General features: G+C 37.0%; 1 protein-coding gene across 9 annotated transcripts in view; it reads left to right on the top strand.

Moving 5' to 3' along the window:
- Positions 1–23,448, top strand: part of LCORL (ligand dependent nuclear receptor corepressor like) — a 179,003-nt gene that overhangs the window by 142,941 nt on the left and 12,614 nt on the right. For 5 of the 9 annotated variants that reach the window (XM_057726699.1, XM_057726700.1, XM_057726701.1 and 2 more), the window contains 2 exons: positions 4,645–4,738; positions 12,740–17,535. The exons of 1 other annotated variant lie outside the window; for it this stretch is intronic. In XM_057726699.1, coding sequence (XP_057582682.1) covers positions 4,645–4,738; positions 12,740–17,535 — 4,890 coding nt within the window. Of the gene's footprint in view, positions 1–4,644; positions 4,739–6,060; positions 10,157–12,739; positions 17,536–23,448 lie in introns of those variants that run through there. 3 more of the 9 variants (XM_057726704.1, XM_057726706.1, XM_057726713.1) reach the window with 3 other exon arrangements.

Below are 23,448 nucleotides of genomic sequence, written 5' to 3'. Positions count from 1 at the left end.
ATACTTGCTGAGATATAAATCGTAAATAGATTCTAAACATAGTTGCTAATTCCCCACACTACTGTTGGGCTTCCGGTGCTAAACTAGGCAAATTACGGTAACACATCATAAACACAGTATAGAAGAATACAGAGAGTGCTATGGGAATGTGAAGGACGTGGCGGGAGACATTAAGAAAACCTTCTTTGAGGGTTTAGTCCTGAAGGATGTGTGAAAGTAAGCCAGGCCAAGAGAGCACAGAGCATACTTTGAAGAATGGACAGAGGCCAGGTAAGAAATGAGAAAGAATGGTGCCCTCGGAGGAGTGAAAGACAGTTCTGTATTATGAGGGTTCTATGTGTCTGCTTTTAATAGGTTCTTTGTCAGGAATTTGCAGGAGAATACAGAACTGAGATCAATTTGTAAGCAGAAATCCAAATCTGGGTTTTGGAATGCGAATTCTCAAAAAAGTTAACCCAATAAAATGTTGATAGTCAAGAAATTGCTTAATTTGGTCACGGTTTCAATTTTTCAAACACCAGTCCATTTTTAAAGTTATCTGGCAGTGTCCTGTGTACGATTACCTGACTTTGTTGATAGATTACACCAGCCTCTCTTTAATTCTGTATCTTTTGCACTAGTGTTTGATAAGAAGTAATTAAGTCGTGTTGTTAATGCGCAGTCTACAGCCAGCAAATGGAAACAGTTTGCTTTTATTATTTGGAAAATGTTCATATGTGCAGCAGAATGCAGTGTACTAATCGTGCTCCTGTCACCCAGAACTAATAAATGTGTTATTTGGTCACATCTGCTTCTAATATGTTTTCTCTTAAGGAACTGTCACATCCTCTCGTTTATCCTTGAAAGCAACCTCTGATAATACCTATTTATGCATCTATAAGCAAAATAGTGTTGTGCGCTTTAGAGATTCAGATAAATGCACACCAAATGCACTCTTGTTAATTTAGTCCTGCAACTTGCTCTTCTTACTCATCAAATTAACAAAAGTCAAAAATCTCAACAACACCAAGTGTTGTCAAGGTTGTGGGAAAAAAATTTAGTAATATCTACAAAAGTTCAAAATGTATACCCTGCTGTCCAGCACTTACACTCCTAGGTGTACATCTTAGGAAAATTCTTATATATGAACACAAGAAAACATTTAGGATTTTTGCTTCAGAATCGTTCATAATAGTAAAAAAACTAGAACAACCTAAGTACCTACCAATAGGTGAATGGTAAATAAATTTCAGTGTCTCGCTGTCTTCTACTTATCTTCTGTTGCCCTGCAGCATTTAGCATAATAAGTGCTCACTTTTTATCCATCAAGGTAACTATTAGTACTTTGAAAATGTATACACACAAAACAGTCTGCTTGTAATGTGATGTCTGCGTTGTGAAGGAGTGCTGCTGGGAGATGCAGATCAGCAGCAGGAGCAAGAAGATGCCCTTGTTGCCATTCCTGATTTTTTTCTTTTTCTCCATCCTACTTCCCGAGCTATTTCTCCCCTTCTCTTACTGTTTTTGTTTCTCTGTATGAGACAGGCAGTCCTAGGGGTAACTATGATTTTTCTAGCTCTTGAGCTACAGCCTTTATGATGGAAAAGGAATCATGATACCAGCAAAATACTTAAATACTTTAATATAGGTGATAAAATCACTAACAAAAAGTGAGTTTTTTTTTTTTTAATAGATAACATGGGCAGTGTAGGTATGGAGAAGGGGTTATGGAAAAAAGATAAAAGCATTTCTCACCTGGGCCACTATTCAGAGTTCCTAAAGAAGAAGAATGAGGATTATAGGCCTGATATAGTTCTCTTAAAAATGAAACAGGGCTTAAGTCTAGCTCATCCTCAGGACTGAAGTTAGCCGTCAAACCAGCAATCAAGGAGTGGTCCAAAAACGACAAGAATACCTTTATTGTCCTAGATAGGGAGCTACAGCCTAGTTTGCATAGTTAATGTAAAGGACAGAGAGAAGGAATTCTCTGTACCTCCTTTTCTTATTTATGGTTTGTGGAATAATTAACCTTAAACCAACCGTGTCAAAAATCTAGAGTTTAGAATTGGAGAAATTCATTAATTCTGTAACATTGAGAAGGAATAACACACAAAGTGTGTGTTTTATAGGCTATAAACTGCATAAAATGAGCAGAATTAAGAAGTGACTTCAGTGATACATCTGAATATGGATTGGGTAGTACTGATTTTTTTGAACATGGTCTTGTGAAAGTTTAATTGCTGAAGGAGAGAAATGAGATAGTGAAGGAGAAGACAGCATTTCATTCTCTTTTAGTAGGGTATAGCCCTCTACTTTTGTTTATGAAATACAAATGAGTAAGTCAGGATTCCTGACCTTGAGGAATTCAGTCCCATGGAAGAAGAAGATACGTAAACTAAAAACTGCACGAGAGTGTCAGAAGTTTTATAGGATGCCAACGGAGACACTAAGCTTCTGCTTGGGGGGGATCTGGATCTTTAAAGATGAGGCATTTGAAAAGCGGAAAGAGCATTTCAGGCAGAGAGACCCATCACTGCAATTTGACAGACCTGACACCACGTAACATATTTGAGGAACTGCAAGTGGTTTAGGTGCACAGGAAGTGTGAGGGTTGAGAGGGCTCGTTGACTAAGCATGAGATTGGGCTGGATGGATAAACTGGGGCAAGACACTTAATTTAATAATTTTTTAAGGTAGTAGGTACCATATACTTTATTTGTCCAGTCTCCCTTTTTGCCCTTTCAGTCTAGGCATTCTAACCTCTAAGCGATAACTGAATTTCTTCTAGTTCTTCTGAATTCTTTTCAGCAAATATTTATTGAACACTTACTGTGTGTCAGTCACTCTTGTAGGCAGTGGGGATACCTCAGTACGTAAAACAGACGTGATCTCTGCCTTCACGTAGTTTATAATCTGGTGGCTAACACTAGTGAATGAGTAAGCAACTAGAATATAGCCTGCTAAGTGCTAAATATTATAGGTAAGTGTTGCAAGTATAGGAACCTAGAATAATGACAACCAGGTTCAAGTTGTGTCCTGAATGATTGAATGATGAGTAAGATTTGGTAAAAATCAGGATGCGTGTAGGGACAGAAGGAGGAGAGGATTGAGACTTCTAGGCAGAAAGTGTAAAAGCCCAGCGGTGAGAAACACGTGGCACTTCCCCAACAGGTTTCCCTGTTTCCTCCTTCGCGCCTTCCAGTCCATTCTCCCCACAGCAGGCTGATCCTTTAAAAACAGAAGCTGAAATCGTGTCAGACGTATCTTAGAGTCCTCCAGTGGCCTCTTGTGTCTTTCAAAATAAACTTTCTTCCCATGGCCTGCGAGGCCCCGTGTGATCCACCTCACTTCTGATCTCAGTCTGCTTACTCCACTCCAGTCACCCCGGCCTCTTTGCGCTTCCTTAAACATTCCAGATATGATTCCATATCATAGCCTTTGCACAAGCGGCTCCTTCTGCCAGCTTTCCCCCAGATAATCTGCTTGGGTGGTACCTTCACTTTGTTCAGGACTTTAAGTTAAAGAGGCCTGTACTAATACCCGATAAAATAGCAGCTGCCTTAGCCCTACCCTCATGACTCTATCAGCTCACTCTCCTTTATTTTTCCTAAGTAGCACTTATCAGCCTGAAATGTGACTGTTGGTGGTGGTGGTGTATGAACTGTCTAACTAGATCGTAAGTACCATGAGGATAGGTGCTTTTTATGCCTTTTTGATGCTGCCCTCCAGATCCCTAAAGCAGTGCTTTGCACATAATTGAATTATTTTTAAACCTAGTTGAATTTTTTAGTATATTTTTTAAACATGGATTTTCTTAAAATGATTTCTCATAGCCTTCATTTTCAAATTTTTTAGCTATCAGTAGAGACATTCACAGTATGTATTGCTGTTTGAAATTCATTTTATTTTTTATTTTGAAGTTTATCAGATTAACAACATATCTGAATCATTGAAATGTTATCTATATAAATTCAACATAATAGTAATAAAAATAACCATATTTTAGTAACAAATACATAGGCAGTTATATGGTTGTGTCTTCATCCAATCACAGATATAACCACAGTATATTACATAGGCAGTGATTCAACTGTTGTACATTCCAGTTATTTAAAATAGTAGAATTTTGTACTGAGTTCTAAAAAATAGGCTGGTTGTACACAGAGTCACGGGTCGGCTAAAGCATGTGTTCCGCGCGTCGCTGGTCCGAGCGGAGGCTCGTTGTTGCTCTCTTACTCATCATCGTACTTCCTGTGCGCTCTGTTCTGTTCAACGTGCATTGTTCCTACTTTCCCAAAGCATCGTCTGGGCATCCTGGACTAGAAAACAGTCGTGTTTCTATTGAACAAGCAGTCAGTGACTGTTCCCTGCAGAACAGCGGAGGAAATGACCAAGGGTGGATTTTAAACGTTTTATACCTAGTCCGTTTGTCTCTTCCCACGCTCGGCAGCGCCCGCTCCTTCTCTGCCCGTTTTTCCTGTGTAGTGCCTTCGCCGTCATGTGCTGTTGCTGAAGCCACAAGAGGAGTTGGTAATGGCCACATATCAAATACCAGTGCTAATGTTTAGGTCATGAATTAGGAGATCATCAAAATATGAAATGTTAAAATGTAAGGATTACCTATCTGTCACAAATATAAAGTTTTTTCTCTTGCAAAAATTATAGGGGATGGAGTGTTAGATCTCTCTACAAAGAAAACCAGCATAAACGCTGAAGAGTCATCCATATGTGATCCTTCTTCTGAAAATTCAGTGGCTGGGTAAGCTATATCGAGGAAACTTGATATTAACATGGAATTATGCAGAGAACGCTCCATACCACTCTGAATAGATTGACATGTATAGTTTTCTTCCAGAATGTTTGTCACTCATAAGTGTGTGTCTTTCATACCTTTCATGTGTCCTTTCTCTTTCTTTTTTATTCTTTCTGTTAAAGAAAAGTTATCAGAACAATCACCAAACTTTAGTTCATGTTACTAAAATGAACTACCAGCTTAATCGTAGAATACACACTAAGAAGCAGGATGAGTGAAGAGAATTTTAAATTCAATATTTAGGAGGCAATTTTAAGGGAAATATGTAATTGCACTATAATTTTTTAAAATAACCACTTTTAAAAGTACTATACTTACTAATTCTTATAACTAACTTACAGTGCTTAGATTTTTTTTTCATTGTGTTTTAGGTGTGGTGGCAGACTACTTAATATATATAGTAATCGCCACAAAAAGTCCTTTCATGCTTTGAAAGCTGTTGTTAAATTAATTAAATAAATAATTAATAGTGGAATGCTGTTCTGTTGGATTTTTGGATTTTTTTTTTTTTTTGTAACTTTTGCATCTTCCCATTAACAAACTGCATAGGAAGCTTTTTAGTAACATTTAAATCTCAGAAGTAGAGTGTAATTTGTTTCAACTAAGGCTGTAATAGCTTTCTGAGTAGTAAGGTATAGTGAGCTTTCTGTTTAAGAAACTTTGAGAGTTACAATGATACATTTGAAATAGAAATAACATGTATAAAATCTAAAAGTATTTTACCCAAATATAACTTATCTAGTTGTTTCAGATTTAAAATTTTTATCTAGAGAAAAATTAGTCTTGTGAAAATATGGGGTATTTGTGTTTGGAAATATTCTTGCTGCTACAAATTTCCTTTAAAGGGGTTGACTCTTTTATTACTTGTTTAGCGGTAACGTCACGTTTCTACTAACAAAAACTCCTTTAGGATTTGGGTATTTTATATAATGGAACTCTAATTGTAAAAAATTATAAGTGTTGCTCTGCAAGCATCTCTCAGAGGAATAGCAACATCATGAGACTATTTTACAAATACTGAGATAGGATTTTATGTTCTTGGAAGGTCTGCCCGTTGAGGCCACCGTACAATTGACACATTGTCCTACCAGGACTGTAGCGTTTGCTTTGATAAGGAGTAACTACTACATCTCACAGACTTAAAAGAGTCATAAGCAGTGATGTTACCTAAGCAAGGAGTATAATAAAGGAGTGGACCCTCCCCTTCCATAGCTGTGTGAGAGTCTCTCATGCATCAGTTTTACCATCGTTTCATTCCATCCATCCAGGAGACTACACAGAAACAGAGAGGACTATGTGGAAAGAAGTGCTGAGTTTGCAGATGGTTTGCTCTCAAAAGCTTTGAAAGACATTCAGTCTGGAGCACTGGACGTAAATAAAGCAGGCATACTTTATGGCATACCTCAAAAAACTTTACTTCTCCACTTAGAAGCCTTACCAGCAGGGAAGCCTGCATCTTTTAAAAACAAAACTCGAGATTTCAGTGATAGTTACTCATATAAAGACAGTAAAGAAACTTGTGCAGTGCTGCAAAAAGTAGCCTTGTGGGCAAGAGCTCAAGCAGAGCGCACAGAAAAAAGTAAACTCAATCTACTTGAAACCTCAGAATTAAAATTCCCAACAGCTTCCAGTTACCTCCATCAGTTAACTCTACAGAAAGTGGTTACTCAATTTAAAGAAAAAAATGAAAGCCTACAATACGAAACACATCCTACTGTACAGTTAAAAATTCCTCAGCTGCGAGTAAGTTCTGTTCCAAAACCACAGCCTGATGGTCCTGGTCTGCTGGATGTTATGTATCAAGTTTCCAAAACCTCTCCAGTCCTTGAAGGATCAGCTCTCCAAAAACTGAAAAATATACTCCCTAAACAGAACAAAATAGAATGTTCTGGGCCCGTAACTCACTCAAGCGTTGACTCTTATTTTCTACATGGGGACCTCTCTCCTTTGTGTCTTAATTCTAAAAATGGAACAGTTGATGGAACCTCTGAAAATACTGAAGATGGACTGGATCGAAAAGATAAGCAGCCCCGGAAAAAACGCGGCCGTTACCGGCAGTATGATCATGAGATCATGGAAGAGGCTATCGCCATGGTGATGAGCGGAAAGATGAGTGTTTCCAAAGCACAAGGAATTTATGGGGTACCTCACAGCACTTTAGAATACAAGGTAAAAGAAAGATCTGGAACACTGAAGACTCCTCCGAAGAAGAAACTCCGATTACCAGACACTGGGTTATATAACATGACAGATTCAGGGACTGGCAGCTGCAAAACCAGCAGCAAGCCTGTGTAGATTACTTGTTAGGAAAATGTGTGTGTGTGTATGTGCGTGCGTGTGTGTTTGCGTGCGTGTATGTGCACAGGTGTGTATTTGTGTGTCTGTATACACACGTGTGGGAATTAACAGATGCTCACTCTGACAGGAGACATGAAATTTTACAGTTCAGAAACCACTTACATGCCTTTTGAAAAAAAAAGTTTTATTCAGGGTTTTCACTGTGGACAGAATTCTATAGTTGCTTACTTAATTCTGATAGTTTGTATTTAATCCTTGTATAATAGGTGAAAAAAGATTCAGGTTTTCTTTAGTAGTCAGTAGCATAAAGCGTTGTGGGAAAACAAAGTAATTGTCAAGTGAAACATTTTTATTGGTGAAAGACCACTCCAGCCATTCAGTCGAACCATCTCATAGTGGAAATATGATATTAATAGTTTGTAAACATTTTTGCATAATGTACTTACATTTACTGTAAGTATATCAAACAACCAATCAAAGTTTACACAGACAGCTATCTCCACACTAATAAAAATTAATATATACAGTATTAGTACACTACAGTGCATTCTATGAAATATGAAATGCACTCAAGTGCATCCACCAGGAAGGGAAAAGAAAACCTTAAATGATATGTATAATGAAATTTAATATTTATCATTTAATAGTTGATTTAGCAGGAAGCTGGGGTTTATAAGGTATATACTTTAAAAAACACTGACACATAGGTAACCCCAGCAGCTATAGAATCTTTTAATGTAAGATGGAATACTAAGAACAAAAAGTAATTTAAATTTAATTATTAAAATAATTTAATTTTGTTTTTCATTTGAAAAATAAGCTAATGTGTAAGGTTAGAAAAGAAAGTTGGAATGCAACTTAGAGCATGTTTATAATGTGCACAGAAAAAGCTTGAGAATGATAATTTTGGTTTAAATGTGCTGGTTAGTTGATGTTTTGACTACTTTAAATTTTAAGGATTGTGACACACTCCTGCTATTGAAAAACCTCAGTGTAACTTTAATATATTTGCTGCTGTGACATTTCAAAACATTTTCAGTTTATCAAAATGAATTACAGATTTCATTTTGGTGGGCGATACATTATCATTTTGCTAATAACCAAATTTGCAGTTTGTTCAGGGTCTTGAATAGATTTACAGATATTTAACACTGAAGCTGTTTTGAACTTTCAGTAATGTAAACTCTCTACTAATTGGGTAGTTAGAAGCTGGGCAGTGCATTTTAACTTTTACTAGACTCGTAAGAGAGACCATTAATTTTATATAGCAGTTTTAAAGTGTGGTTCAGAGTATCCACGTTGGGTTCATGGAGTATGCAGTTTTAGTGGTAAAATGTCTCAAAGCATGTGCCTCCCTAGAAAGAATGGGGATTTGCTTCATTAATTCAGACTTCTTCGAGTGCCCCTTTTCTCTGTTAAAATTCAGGTTCTGACCATTTTTCCTAAGCTAGTTTTCCTAAGTCCAAAAGGAATACTTAAAGCTGAATTTAAAAAGTAAGTGCACCTTGTCAAATACATGTGTTTTTACACTTGTGTTTGTGTGTATCTAATAATCCAATATACATGTAATACTAAAGAGATTTTCAGCTATTACATTTAAAAACTGCTTACATATGTTTAAAGAAACTGAAGAGTGGGAAACTACACAACCAAGTAGTTATTTGGTTTCTTGGATCTCTGCTGAGCCCTCTTCAGGCATTGATGTTACCTGCATACTAGGGTATGAATCCTCTCGCTCTTTCTTCCCCCCAGAAAGTATACATAGTAGATTGCAGAACAGCAGATGTCAGGGTCATCTTTCTTTTTAAAGAATTAAGCCATATTTTGTGAGGGCCAGGACTTGGATTATTTAATATATTTCCCCTCCCCCCCCCAATTGAAAAACAAAGTAAAAGATAAAGGAAATGTTTCAAAACAATTTTATTGACCTCTTTATACAGAATTTTACTTGCAAAAATTTGGGGGCTTGAATGCATTACATAATATTTATATTGTATTGAGCTTTTTTATTCCTCACACTATATTTACATTAATAAATTGATTGAGAAGTTTATAGTAAAGGGATACTTACAGAACACTTTTATATCATTTAAAAGATGACCTGACCAAAAACTTTACAGGATTCATAAAATCAGGGATCATTTTGCTATTGACTTCACAGTGATCAGTAGTTTTATAGGTAATATTATAGTTAATTTGCAGCATTTTAGTACTTGTATTTATTTTTGGTCAGAAATAGTAAATTAAATATTTTTTGATAGTTTATAGGTAATGATCAACCCATAACTTTTAAAAGAAACAAAATGTTTCTAATTATTGAGTTAACTTTTGATTATACAAACCAGGAAAGGCAGGGAAGTTTATGGGTTCCCCTTCTCCCCAGTGATTCTATTAAGATGTTCTTTATGTCAAACTTTCAAAGTACTTTATAAATTTAGTTACCAGTTACTACTTATTAATTGACAATTTTCTGAAAAACCCAGTTTCAGCAGACTTTTAATGAAGGTGAAAGCAACCCTTATGTGCTTTCTACTTATTTGAATGTTCAAGTATTTTATATTAAAAAAAAAAAAAAAAGAAGGAAAAGAAAAAACAGTGCCTCTGTTTTTAGAAAACTACTGCTCAGTAAAGTTGTTTAAACCATTTCTGGTAGCTAATGACAATTTTATATTAAATTGTATACTAACTTTAGTGAGACTGATTTTTTTTTAGTTGTTTACAGTACAAATACTTGTATTTGTTTTTTAATTGCAGTATTTCCATTGTCGCAGTAATTTAGTAAAACTCTGTGGCTGCCTTGATTTTGACAGATTTTGTTAATATAAACTGATTGTTAGGCAATTAGTTATATTTATGCATAAATCAATTGCACTATAATTCATGAATTATTTATTACAATATTTTCTAATGAATTCATGTATCTGTCTTGTGTTGTAAATGTACTGTAATTCTGTTTCTACTTTGTGTTGTTATATATCTAAATCTGATTGTATGAATTTTAATTGTTCAGTTAACGTGTTTCTAGGTTGTAATTTGTAGTAAAGCACTTCAATGCTTTTGCACTTAAATTTACAACACTGTTGGTGTGTGATTGATTTACTCATTCAGTAAAAGGAAAAGAAAAGAAAAGAAAAAAAACTGACTACACTGGCTTCTTTGATTCACTTTAGGAAGCAGTTTTATTAATATTAATATTAGAAATTAACTTTCTCCAGAGACAGCAGTTTCAACAACAAAACTTGTAATGGGCAAAATGGATAGAAACTTACCAAAAAAAAAAAAAAAAAAAAAACGCAGAACGTTTTTGTTTATAAATCAGAGGAAAAGGTTAGAAAAAATTTTAGCAAGAAAAACAAGCAAGCTGTGAAACACACAATTTTAGAATCTTTATATAGTCAATTGAGAATAAATTCCAGATTGGAGGCTTACGTGTATTCAATTATTTACTCATACATTAGGTTTTTCTTTGAGATTCTGACATACAGGAAATATGGAAAAGAAAAAAAATTGAAGCCAAATAATCATATTGTGCAGTTTTACAATTTGAGAACTTAGTTATCTGTTATCTGATATATATATATATATATATATATATAAAAGATCTTAATACCTGAATATCTAATTAGTAACTTTTTAAAGCTGTTCCTCACATGGCATTAGATAAAAATTACTGGCCACTGTGGTATTTCTGAGATTTTTGTAGTTCCATTATTAAAAATAATAAACTGAATAAGAAACCCAAGTATAAACTTCCTTGGAATGTTAAAAGGGAGCTATAAAAATCAGTGATTTTCAGAATAGTTAACACTAGTCATTAATTTTTATTTCTACTCTAGACTTTACTAACTGAAAAAATCATTTGAGCATTTCAGAAACTGTTATGAAAGCATGTTAATCTTTAAAATACAGTGCAATGTATTTTTCTGAGAAACATGTAAAAATCTCTCTTTAGTCACAGATGTGTTTAATAGGCCATAACTTTACTTTTAAAGAAACCTGTTGGCAATGTGTCCATCAGAACTTTTGGAGTTTTCTTTTGCTTAGGTGAACATTATAATTTTAAATTTGCTGCGAAAGAGTATAATATCACTTATATCTTCTTATTTGATGGTTAACATTTACTCCTGCCTTTGTTCTCTACATATGTTTTTTGAATTATCCAATAGTGAATTTTCAGTCAGTTCAATTATCTTACACTCCCAACCATGGAAACATTTACAAAAAACTATTTTCAGAAAGGAATGAATACTGAGGTCATGTCTTATCTTCATCTGTCTAGAGGTGGCATTGGACTTAAAAAGTTTTATTTTAATTTCATATCTCTCCTCTCTTTGTTTGGTAGCTACTTTGTGTCAAATCACATGCTAGTTTTAGCAGTGAAACATTGGTGAATCTCAGTAAAGTTATCTTTTTCTAGGAAAATTTTGAACTAATTTGCAAAATTTGCTGTTTTTGCTACTCAAATAACGTAGTTTTTATAAAATGTAGAAAAAATATTGGATACTTATCTGTGAAACAGGTTAAGCCAGTTTTAGGGAGGAAAATTTTTAAAATAAATTTCACTTTTCATTTTAAAAGAAAAAATCTTTAATTTTTAATATTCATGAACATAATAACCCTTTATTTAAACAAAATACAATCTTCTATACAATTCATAATCAGGATATTTCAATTCCAGCCCTAAATAAAATTTCTACAAACCAGGAACTAACAACAAGCATAAGAAATCACGAGTGGGAGGCTATTTTCATGTACAGAGTTTGGTGATATGTTTAATTTAAATAGATACTTTTCTGAAACAGAATTCTTTTAATATATTTTATTCTTCTTGCTGCTGGTATTGGATTAAAAAGACTTTTTTTGTAGACTTCTACATTGGTTGCCAGGTAATCCTGGGTTTTAGTTAACGTTAGATGTATGTTAGTTTTTGCAGTGGGACATTTTCCAGCATTTGAAATGAAATAATTAGGTAAGTAATGCCTTTAGTTTTGATGTAATTAACGTAGTATTTAAAATCAATTAAAAATAGATTTCATTTTTAAATAGCTTAAATTTTTATTTTCTTACTAGGTTAAAATGCCTTCCGTTTAATCTGAGAAAAGACATTCTGTTATTTATATGAACTCTAAATCCCTTAATTTTCCTTGTGGCTATGCAAAACTTTTTTATTAATTTATCTTCACTGCCTTGAAAAATATCTATTTTAAATAAAGATAAGAAGGATTTTCTCCTACATCTTTTCTTATTTGTACTAATATGAACTGATAACTATCAAAATAACTTATAAAATGTCTACTTTACAAAAACGTTAACTCCTTCTGAAGCACTTACCATTAAATATTCTTAATATATCCAGAGCACTAAACATCAGCAAGCTCTGAAATACAATCATACCGACCATCCGCAGCTGCTTTTATGTCACCAAAAATAGGGCTTTGCTTTGACGCGTCTTTTGTCACAGGGAATTAATTATCATCAGTGCTTCGTTATATTTTTGCTCAACAATAATCAGGATGTCACTATTGCAGCTCTCCATAGGAGTTAGGAGTCCAGCAATACCAAAATATCTTTTGTTCAAACTCTGTTAACATTCCTTATGATATTAGTATTTTTGCTGTAATTCATTGTTTGTTTGATTTTTATTTTTAGTTCAACTGTTGATGCAAAATCAGAGGAAGCTACTAAAATGGAAAGAGGAAAATCAGCATTAAGCCAAGTTTGGGCGTCTTTGTGCGCACAGCACCAGCAGCAAGTTTTGGCTGTGTTGAGATGCCTAGTCCAGGCGCAGAGTGCTGCTTCTCTTTGCTGTTGTACCACATCGTGTCCTGTGTCCTCAGGACCTCAAAAACCCCTCACTGAAGATGAGTTAGATGGTCTGTTCTGTAGTTGTGAATATAGGCTGGCAGAAAGAGGGTGTTTACACGATGAAAGACAGAGCCCTGGTTTTGTGCCTCTGCCAGTCTGTATTAAAGATTTACATTGTTTATCTTGCCAGACTGTAACTGTTGACCACATTAAGACAGTAATGACTAGAGGAATTGGGAACAGTTATGATTCTCACAGGTGCTGTTCTGGACTGTTACCAAGCATTCATTCCGCAAAATCAGCCTCTCAGACTCCTCTTTCATCGAGGGACGTCTGTGACGTTTCAGTGAGTCTTAAAGATGTCTGTAGATCTCGGAGTCCTTCACCCCCACCGTTATCACCTGTACAGACGGAAGGATTTGAGAAATTGAAAGGTGTCATCTCAGAGCTTTCCGCCTTAGAAAATAACAGACTTGAAACCAACGTCAACCAGCCTCCGTCTCTGACACCAGCAGAGATAAACAATGACGGAGACGGTCATGAAGGCAAAACGCATAAAACTGAAAAGCCCAGTAACTCTGATTCTTTGCTCTTGGAAGACAGCAATAATTGTACTACAAATCATGAAAAAGGCGAAACTACTGTAATTTTTCAAGATTTAATGGATCGTATTAATGAAAAATTAAAATCAATAGAAACGATAGATATGACAAACCTTATAAAATTCTCTAGCAGTGATTGTAATACAGATAATGATTTAAAGTTGAGAGACTTAATAACCTCTCTCTTGCAAAATGCAAAGGCCAGTGACTACAGTTTTATGGAATTACTAAGTCAACATGATAAAAAGGTGGAAAATAAAATTATTCAGACAAGATTTCGTAAGCGTCAAGAAACCTTATTTGCCATGCACCACTCTCCTGACTCACCCGTATTTAGAAGACAGTCTTTACAGATAAAAAGAGAACTTGCTAGTCTTGATGAAAACTTCACAAGAAAAAAATACACTGAAAAAAATCCAAGGAAATTTATGCACAAAGATGAACTATTTTCAGTGGACAAAGAAGAATTCTATCATTGCCAAGGGCCTTCTTTACAAAACTCTAAAAGCCCTCACAATAATAATCGTGCAGAAACATTTTCACTGGATTGTGGGTTACAGTCATTGCAACTACCTCTTCTTAATTTAGAAACTAACTTGGCTTTTGATGCATTCTCAGAAAGCTTTAAAACAACTTCTCCTGAGAAAACGAGCATGAGAAAATCACAGGAGAAATCTGTGGCTGGAAAAGTTTCTTTGCAAAATCATAAGGAGAATCCAAAATTAGCGAATACTCAAACTCCTTTGAAAAGTGACATGCCTGAACTTTTGAGCAGAGCTAAACGAAACATTGTCCCCCCAGGGTGGTATTCTATATACGTAACAAATAATTATGTTTTCAAAAAATCCCCAAAGGCCAAAAAAGTGTCTGACTCTACAAAAAAAAAAGATCCAGTAAAAAATATTCAGATTGAAAGCTCACACAATATGGATTTAAACAAAATTGCCATGAATTCTAATTTACAAGTTGTTGTGGAACGTTTGGAAGACACAATAAATATGGCCAAACGGTCCTGGAATACGCAGTCGTTATCGGAAGGATATAAAGCATCCAAGAAGTTGATAGAGATTGATGGTAAAGATCAACCTGCTGGTAGAAATGGGACCCCTACTGTAAGTAGAATGGCCTGCAAAGAGCAGAGTTTATCAAAGTCCGCAGTAGCACCCACCAGTGTTAAAAGCAGTCATGCACCTACAACAGATTTGAATCACAGAAGACCTGATAACCAGAAAAAGTCACCCGTGAAAACAGGCAGCTTGATTTCCAGCATGGAAAATGTACCAACAAAATATGAAGCCATTGAAAGCTCTTCTTTTGCCAACTATTCTAGTCCTATCAAACTCATGTTTTTATCTGAGGTTAAAAGCAGTGAAGGAGTCAAATATACTTTAACGTCCGTCGGTAATTCCGAATCAGATCGTGACCTTCCTTCTTCTGAAAAACGACCACCTCGTCAGGTAAATGGGAAAAAAAAGGAAACAAATGAGAATATCCCAAATTCTAATAACTTCGAAAATTATAATTCTAATCTTAATGATAGTGACACTCTCCAGAAAGAACTAAACAAGTTCAATTGTGCAAAAGAAACTGCGGAATCCTCTGCAGCGTTTACAGACGACGTGCGTGGTGAGGAGCCGCACGGGGGGCTTAAAGGGTATTCAGGCAGTGCTGCGGATCCATCGTTTAAGAGAAAACCAGGTCGGCCTAAAAAAATAGGTCCCCAGGTTGTGAAACAGATTAAGAGACCAATTGGAAGACCACCAAAACCTAAAACGGACCAAACGGACATCACCGTTTGTCAAAAGGAGTCCTTTAGTACTGAAAAGAAAAGCCCGGAATCTCTCACATCAGAGGTAAAAGAAGGTGTATATAAAAAAAGTATTACGGTCACTGTTATTTATGGAAGGTCAAGAAGAACTAAAAGGCATGTTTCTGAAGGAAGTGTAAACATAAGCAGTGGTGTGTCTTTAAATGATAATATTGCTGATTTCCCAACAGGATACAACAGTCTCAGAAATATTAGAGAATATGAAATTGACTCGGGTGAAAGAATAAGTGCTATTTCAAGTGTGACTACTGAAAGTGAGATCTTGGGGTCTGGCTTTGAATTTGTTAGACCTATCAAGAACAAGTCTGTGATACCTCAACCTCCCAAGAACATTATTCGACCAAATCAGAAGTCTTTGGCAATCGTTAGGAAGCCTGGTAGACCTGCAAAAGTGAAAATCTCTGGCATATCTGTGACTATTAACAGAATTTCACCTCAAGAGAGAGAAGTAAGTATTAGCAGCTGCTTACCTCCTCTAGGACAAGAGAACACGTTAGAAAAAAATCCGCCTGAAGAGAAGTGTGACCGGCAGGGCATCGTGGATGCAAGGCGCCCTGAAGCGGACGCGTGTAGGAATGGATCGAAGAGTGTGGTCGCTGCTGTACCTCTGAGACACTCTGTTAGGGATCGAAAACCCTCTCTGCATTTCTTACATTCATTAGCATCTTCCAGCTCACTTATTTATGGAAATGCTCTGCTCCACGGGTCGTGTAAACTCCACTTGCAGGAAGGTAAACACCAGAAGGACAGACAGAAGCAGGCAAGGATTCAAATAGCTTCCAGACGTGCCCCGGGAGCTGGAAACTCAAGGAAGGCGAAAAAGCGTTTGGAAGACAACTTAATACCCATCTCTGAAGTATCCTTGGACCCTATAATTTCATCAAACCCTTTGCTCAGGTGGTGGGCTGCTTCTACTTCAAACGATTCCTTATTAGAGGAATTAAACAATAGATTTGAGCAAATAACAAATGCTTGGGTGCCCGTGAGTGGAGATGAAGCTGAAAATTGTATTCATAAAAAAAGAGAACACATTGAACATAACTTCAAAATAGCAAGCCCTTTGGACACCTGTCTCTTAGAACTTGAAGTTTCACCTGTAAAAATGCTTTTTCAGAAGAAGTATGATTTGAGTGCACTCAGTACCTGGTTTATGCAAACAACAGAAACACAGTCTCTTTCACTAGTTAGAAAAGCAAATGCACGAAACCCTTTGGAAGTAATAAACACCAGAGGGATTAAATTAGGCACCAAGCTCTCTGATTTTAACACCAGCCCCTTCAGAAAGCACTTTAAGAAATTTGCACTATCGTCTCCTTCAAAATCAGCAGGGAAGCTGCATATACTGCATAAAATGGTTAGCTCTCCACTCTTAAATGTGAGAAGTAACTTAACACTAACTAGGTTAAAAAGAACTGAGTTGAAGAGGGTGCGACGTGAAAGGTGGAGAAGAACAGGTTCTTGGATCTCTAAAAGCAGGAACTTGAGATTTTTTTGCCAGAACCAGTTTTTGAGTCAGACTGAGGGGGGAACAAATGCTGACATCCCACTCCAAGGAAAAAACACCGTAGATAATCAGTTTATTTTGCCACCTGAGATCAGGGATGACTTTTTGCAACCGAGGGTGGCAATGTCTGACTTCAAAACACATGCTAGTTTAGAGAATAAATTTAAGTCAGAAGCAAAGGAGAATGGAGCAAACTGCAGCCAAAAAGATTTTGAAAAGGGACCAAGACTAGGAAATGTATGTCCAAACAACTGGAGGTCAAAAACCTTAAAAGATTGTAGAATATTTTTGAGGAAGATCAACTGTCTTGAACACAGAAATACTTTTAAGTTAAATACAATCATTTACTCTCCTGAATCTGTTAACAGTGGGAGTAGTCATCAAACTCACATAGAAGAATCAAAGCGCTTTACCTTAAGATCCCATTCTGCTAGGCAAAATTCTTTTAAAAAGCAGTCTATAGAGATAGAAAATACTAAAGCAAATAGTCTTTCAAGCGATAAAGTTCCTGGCCAACTTGACAATAGTAAATTAAGTAAATGTGTTAACTGTGACAGGAATCCTTCCGATAATTCTGAAGTTCTTAGCAAATTGAACAAAAGAAAAAGACCACCATGGAAGACCACAGAAATGTCAACCAAAAGACATAAACGACAGTCTTGCAACAGTGGACAAATGGCAAACTATTATTCAAAATCCCAACTAGGTAAGTTTTTCTCTACTTAATTTTAAAGTTTCATTGTAGGTGCCTTGAGTAAAGTATGAGATAATGGGTAGAAAAAGAACAGCTGATTTAGTTGTATTTCCAAAATATTTGGACAATCTAATTTCTCGGCACCTAGTATGAAACTCATGAAATTAGGTGCTGCTAAATGTTCCAGTGCACTTCCCCACATCTAAACGTGTCCAGGATTTCAAGCCAGTTAAAGCCTATTTGAGACATAGAAAGCTTCTAAAATACTAATGTAAACATTGCCTGCTTTTGCGTCTGATAGATCTAGTATAAAATATAGAAAACAGTTTGACAAATAAACATGCCCAAGTAGCTACCTAAAAATTAACTACTACACTACAGGCTAAGATATATGTATTGTCTTGATTTGAGACCATCTGGAAAGAAGTAAAAACTATCTCATGGCTAAATCCATACAAACTATAACATGTGTAATGATCCTAGGGTATCAGTCTCACACTCACCATTAAGGCGTTAGGCCCTTTGGTACTGCTTGGGGAACCACTTTAAGATTCTATTTATTCAAAGAGTGTCAAGGAACAAAATTTTTTTCCAATAAATCAGCAGCTTGTTGAGTAGCTTTTTCCTGTCAGACGTTGAACTAGATTCCATGGATACAAAGCTGAGGGTTTCTTTATGGAGGTAATCCAGAGCCGAGCAAGGGAGAAAGTCACATACAGGTAACTTGAAGGTAACGCTAAATCCAGAATGCAAACTGAAATTACTTTAGGAAGTAGTGATGGGCTTCACTCAGTTATACTGACCTGACGTTGGTGCCTGCGGGAGACTGTTACCCCGGAACCTAGCAAAGATGTGACGTAAACACTGTCGTTGCCATCGTGGCCAGTTGCAACTCTGCTTCTGTCTAGGTGCTAGACAAGTTAGGATGCGTGAGAGTGTGGTACTGCTTGTTGAGGACTTCCCTGATGTGAAAAAGTACCAGATTACATGTGGAAATTCAAGGATATTTTATCATATAGTTGCATCGTTACATTGTGTATTCTAGGGGCGCCTTTTGTGGGGTCTGGGAGGTATTGGTGGTTTTATTTTTGTTACCTTTTTAAAAAACTTTTTTAAAAGCTAAAAGAACACTCAGGTCTTAAAATACTAAAAGCAGTAATTAAACTTGTTTTAATAGGTTAGAAGATTTTTATGACCCCCAAAATTCAATTACTTAATAAATTTATAATACCTATTTCAGTATATCTAACATGCAGTGAGTAAACATTTAACTAACGTGATATGGTTAAAACTTTAAAGGGGATCAAATTGGAGTCTCCGTTATGAAAGAGGAATCCAATCTAAAAGTAATGCCCTTTGTTTCTTGCCATAAAGATAACCAAAAATAATATTACAGCAAATAGTATGTCAGGAAAAAAGAGGGAAGGAGTCTGATAGTTATTTTTTTTAAAGGAACTTATAATTCACCTGAAAATATTCACACATATTTTTAAAAGACTTCCATGAATGGAGAGTAAAGTGTAGTGTTTTATTTTTAACTCTCTATACCATCCTCATTTCATACTGAAGGTAGTTTACATTGTCATTTTTCAACAGCACTGTATTTTGTTCCTTTCAGCTTCTTAACCATTGTATCTTTCTATGGTATAAATGTAAATTCATTTTAATATGATTCTTTACCTCACTAAATATGAGATCACCCTAGAAAAATAAGATGGAAGATGCCTAATTATTACTTTTTCAAATCAACTTCAGATCTTTTTGTGACATTTAAAAAAACTTTAGTGTCATATTAAGAGTTGTTTTTCACCTTTTCTCATTTAATAAATTACTAGTAGTAGTTCCTGTTCTGCTTAAAGTTTTATTTATCTTTTACTGATAACTTTCCTTTTTTGTTTTTTAACATTCTTTTTTTTTTCTATGTAATCAACAAGGACATTATTTTTATAAAGTTGTATTTATAGCAATATTTGTTATATTACCTGATTTTTAAATGTTTCTGAAGGTGTTGTTTTTTTCTCATTATTCTTGATATTCCATACTGCTTTTTTGCCTTCTCGGAGGTGACTCTAAAATTCATTATTAGTTTTATATGTGTTGTTCTTCTTCATAGAATACTAGTGACTGGAAATTTGAGGTAGACTTCTAACAACAGGATTTTCTAGGGAAAATCCCTAGGGCAATGTCTATTAGTGAATTAATGGAATATTTCTGTTGATGAAGAGTTTTGCTTCTACCACGAAGGTCTCGTTTTTAAACGTTTCAAGATTAACTGTCCAGATATAGTTTAATACACAGTTTCAGAAGTTATACCTGACGATATTTGTACTGCTATATATCGGCTGTAGACATGGAAAGGAAGAAAAAGAAATGCAGTTCTATCCTTGTTTCAACAAATACTTAGTGAATGCCTACAAATATGCTCTTAGGCACTGCAGAAGTTTCAAAACGTTCTTTTTTCCATCTAAGTGAGAAAACAAGATCTGTATCGCTTACGTATCTAATATATAGGGTGTATTTTATGTTTTAAGTGGGACATTATATGTTTTAAGGGGATCACATGGGGAAAGTCATGGTTTGTACTCTCGAGGAGCTTATCATCTCATGGAGGGTAGTGAATAGGCTTCTCCGGTAGAAAGGTGAGTGCTGTGATGGGAGAGAGAGATGGACTGCAGGATCACATAGCTGGGAAAGTGAAGCCAGGTTCAGAGAATTAGGCAAGAATTCCTGCTTCTAAGCTGGAATGTGAAGGACGACAAAGCGTTAGAAGTCCAGAAAGTATTTCAGGCAGAAGCAAATTGCGTGGGGAAAGTTTGGGTGACAGAAGAGAGCAGGCTTGTCTGGAGTACTAATTACTTTGGTTCGTATAGCTGAGACACAAAACAGGAATTAAGGATGAGGCGGGGGGTAGATGGGAAAACAGCAGAAGATAAAGCTGCTGAGGGAAGCATAGCCCGAATTGTGAGGTCAACATCAGTTAGTGAAAAAATAGATACACCCTGAGCCCTAATAGTGGCAGTAATAGGGAAGAATAGATATATTTGAGAGAGATCTGTGAACTAGAGCCAATCTTACAGAAAAGAGGAATAAAGAATAACATCCAGGTTTTGGGCTTGAGCATCTGGATGGCTGGTCGTCATGTTCACTGAGATGTGAGAGAACACGCAGGGTGTTCAGTTGTAGATATGAGAAATCTGAGGTCGCTGGTGGGGTATTCAAGAAAAGACGTTTAGGAAGCAATTAGTTAATACGGGTTTCTTGCTCAGGAGAGAGGTCTGAGCTGGAGACAGAGATTTGGGGGTCAGCAAATAATCGAAGCCGCGAGAGTGGAAGAGACTGTTCAGTGTAAAATGTGAAGAACATAGGGTCTCAGAGCCCCAAAGACACGGAGAAAAGAAAAGATGTGCGCGAAAGGAGACTGATGAGAGCAGGCAGGAGGCACGAGGAAAGCCAGCAGAGTGTGGTGAGAGGAAACGTGTTTTAAGAGGGGAAAAAACAGCAGAGTAAAATGTTAAAAAGAGGTCAGTTAGGCCTTGAAATGTTTCATTGAATATAGCACAAGAGGTTATTTTAGAGATTTGGGAGAGAGCAGTTTTGGTGGACTAATAGAGCCAGAAATCGTATGATTGAGTAAATGCCGGGAGAGGAAATGAAGAAAAACTAGCACAGAAAAATGTGAATGGCTGTGATTGGAGAGAAAATAGGGACGTAGGGAGAGGAAGCCCAGTTGAAGGATGTTTAGATGCCAATGGGAAGAAGCCATTGGAAAATGAAAGGTTGAAGATAGAAAAATGAGAGGGCAGGTAGGGGAATGGAGTGAAGCCCGACCTGATTATGGGATATCTTGGGGCATCATTAGAGAGATTGGTTTTGGCCAGCAGACTCATTTGTCTCCTAAAACATGAGAATAGTGGGAACGATATTTGAGGATGCAAATCAGTTTATAAGTTTATGGGCAGAATATTGAGGAGAGTAGAGCCTCTTTTCTACGAATCAAGAGGTAATCTAAGAGCAGTATGGCAGGTATTGAGCTCTGTGGATGACGTTTGAAATACTGTCTCAAGAAATAACAGGATTGAACAGTTTGGCGACTTTATCTCAGTTGCCAGCATGTAAGCTTGGAGAGAGGTGGGCCCTTATCTTAATAGTAATTGGGGTTCACCAGGTGAGTGTAACAGAAGGAAAAGAGATGAAACCCAGAATTCTTTCTGTGAATTGTGATAAACTACACGATCTAGGTATAGCTCTAAGGAGTCTTTTTCTAATAGTTGCACATGATGTAGATTTGAGGAGAGGGCAGAATAGGGGGTGTGAAGGGCTAATTGTAAGAGACGATTTTTGAAGTGATAATGGCCTAAAATTTTGTGTAACTACTGAAAATAATAATATAGACCTCTTTCATGTCAGCGTCTTTTGAGTTCCTAAAGCAAATGTGTGCCTTTTCCTAATTGGTACGTATCTGGATGTGATAAATGGACTTTGGACACCTCCGAGGAGACTTCAGACTAGAATAACCTGGTGTGTACTTAAAGCTACTATCCTCACAGTACTTTTCCTACTGTTAAATCTTCCCATAAAAGTTCAGAACTCAAGGTGACAACGTTGAATTGGATTCTGAGATGACTGAAAAAAGTTCAGTTTGTCAGCTTGTCCTGTTTTGTCATCTCTCCTCAAAAATGACTATAAATATACACATTTTTTTTTTCCATTCAGGATTCTGGTTTTCACTCAGGTATATAACTGATGGGTGATCACTCCTTAAACTACCTAAACCTGAGACGAGCCACGCATCCTTCTCTGTCCTGCTCATGAACATTTCACAGTATTCGTTGAGTCCTAACTCAAGATATTCTTTTGAATTTGTATGGTTGAGGCAGTCCTTGGCACAGAATATCCTTTAACATCTAAAAGTAAGATTGCGAGTTAGAGTCCCTTCCCGTGCTTAGTCAGCATGCTAATCATTATCTAGTGGCGACGCTGTGGAGCGCAGGGTAGATGATTTTCTAAATTTCATGTTGACAGAAAAATGTCTCCAGACGACGTCGCCCCTTTAGTCTCGTGCGCTGCACAGGCGTCCCGAGGTGTGTTCCGGGAACTGCCGGTGCACCGAGGTGCTCTGTGCGCGGAGGTTCTGCGGTCCAGGAACACTGGGAGACGCTCGGCTCGCCTCCTGGGCTCCCGGCGTCCCCGCGCCCTGCGAGCGTGTCCGGCGGCACCTGCAGACTCGGTGGCCCACGGGACGCGGGGTGGGCCGCGGGTTCGGAAACAGGGCTCTACGCAGTTTTCTCTGTTCTTGCCGTGATGTCCTCAGGAAGCACGCCATGACGGTAAAGACAGAAGTCCATTTATGCACCGGGCTTGTTCTTGCTGTACATCACTTATTAGGGAAATCAGCATTAAATGGTAGGTGCTTTACTAAGATGCGCCATTAAAAGGAGACTGTGGTACATACCTACAGGCCAAACGGATCCCATTTTGATCAGTCCGTTCTGTATACTAGATTTTACTTCATAATGCGTTCAGGAAGGAAGAGCTGTGGGAGCAGTCAGGTCAGGTGGCTTTTCTCTCTGGATTACAAACCATGAGAAAATATGAGTTTAAGAAAACATAAGAGATCCGTGTTTCCTCACGTCTTCATTAATCCGCATGCTTCATTTGGTCAGCACTGGATGACACCCAGACAGATATGTGAGCGTAAAAAATAATAAATACACTGCGCTCGTCCTTATTCCCTGGGCTTCGTATTCGTATTTTGTTACTCACCAGTGCCATCGGTAAGCATACTGAAACTGTGCCCCCGTCACCGTAAGTATTCTCATGGGGTCGGAGCCGCCCTTCCCCGTGCGGCTGGGGACCCCGTGACGGCCGTCCGCACAGGAGCCGAGTGCGGGGCGGGTGCCGGGCTCTCAGGCGTGCGGACGCCGC

The sequence above is a fragment of the Hippopotamus amphibius genome, chromosome 3 (genome assembly GCF_030028045.1).
Source record: "Hippopotamus amphibius kiboko isolate mHipAmp2 chromosome 3, mHipAmp2.hap2, whole genome shotgun sequence".
NCBI lineage: Eukaryota > Metazoa > Chordata > Mammalia > Artiodactyla > Hippopotamidae > Hippopotamus > Hippopotamus amphibius.
Note: the sequence above shows the minus strand (reverse complement) of the source record. Positions and strands in the feature narration are given on the sequence as shown.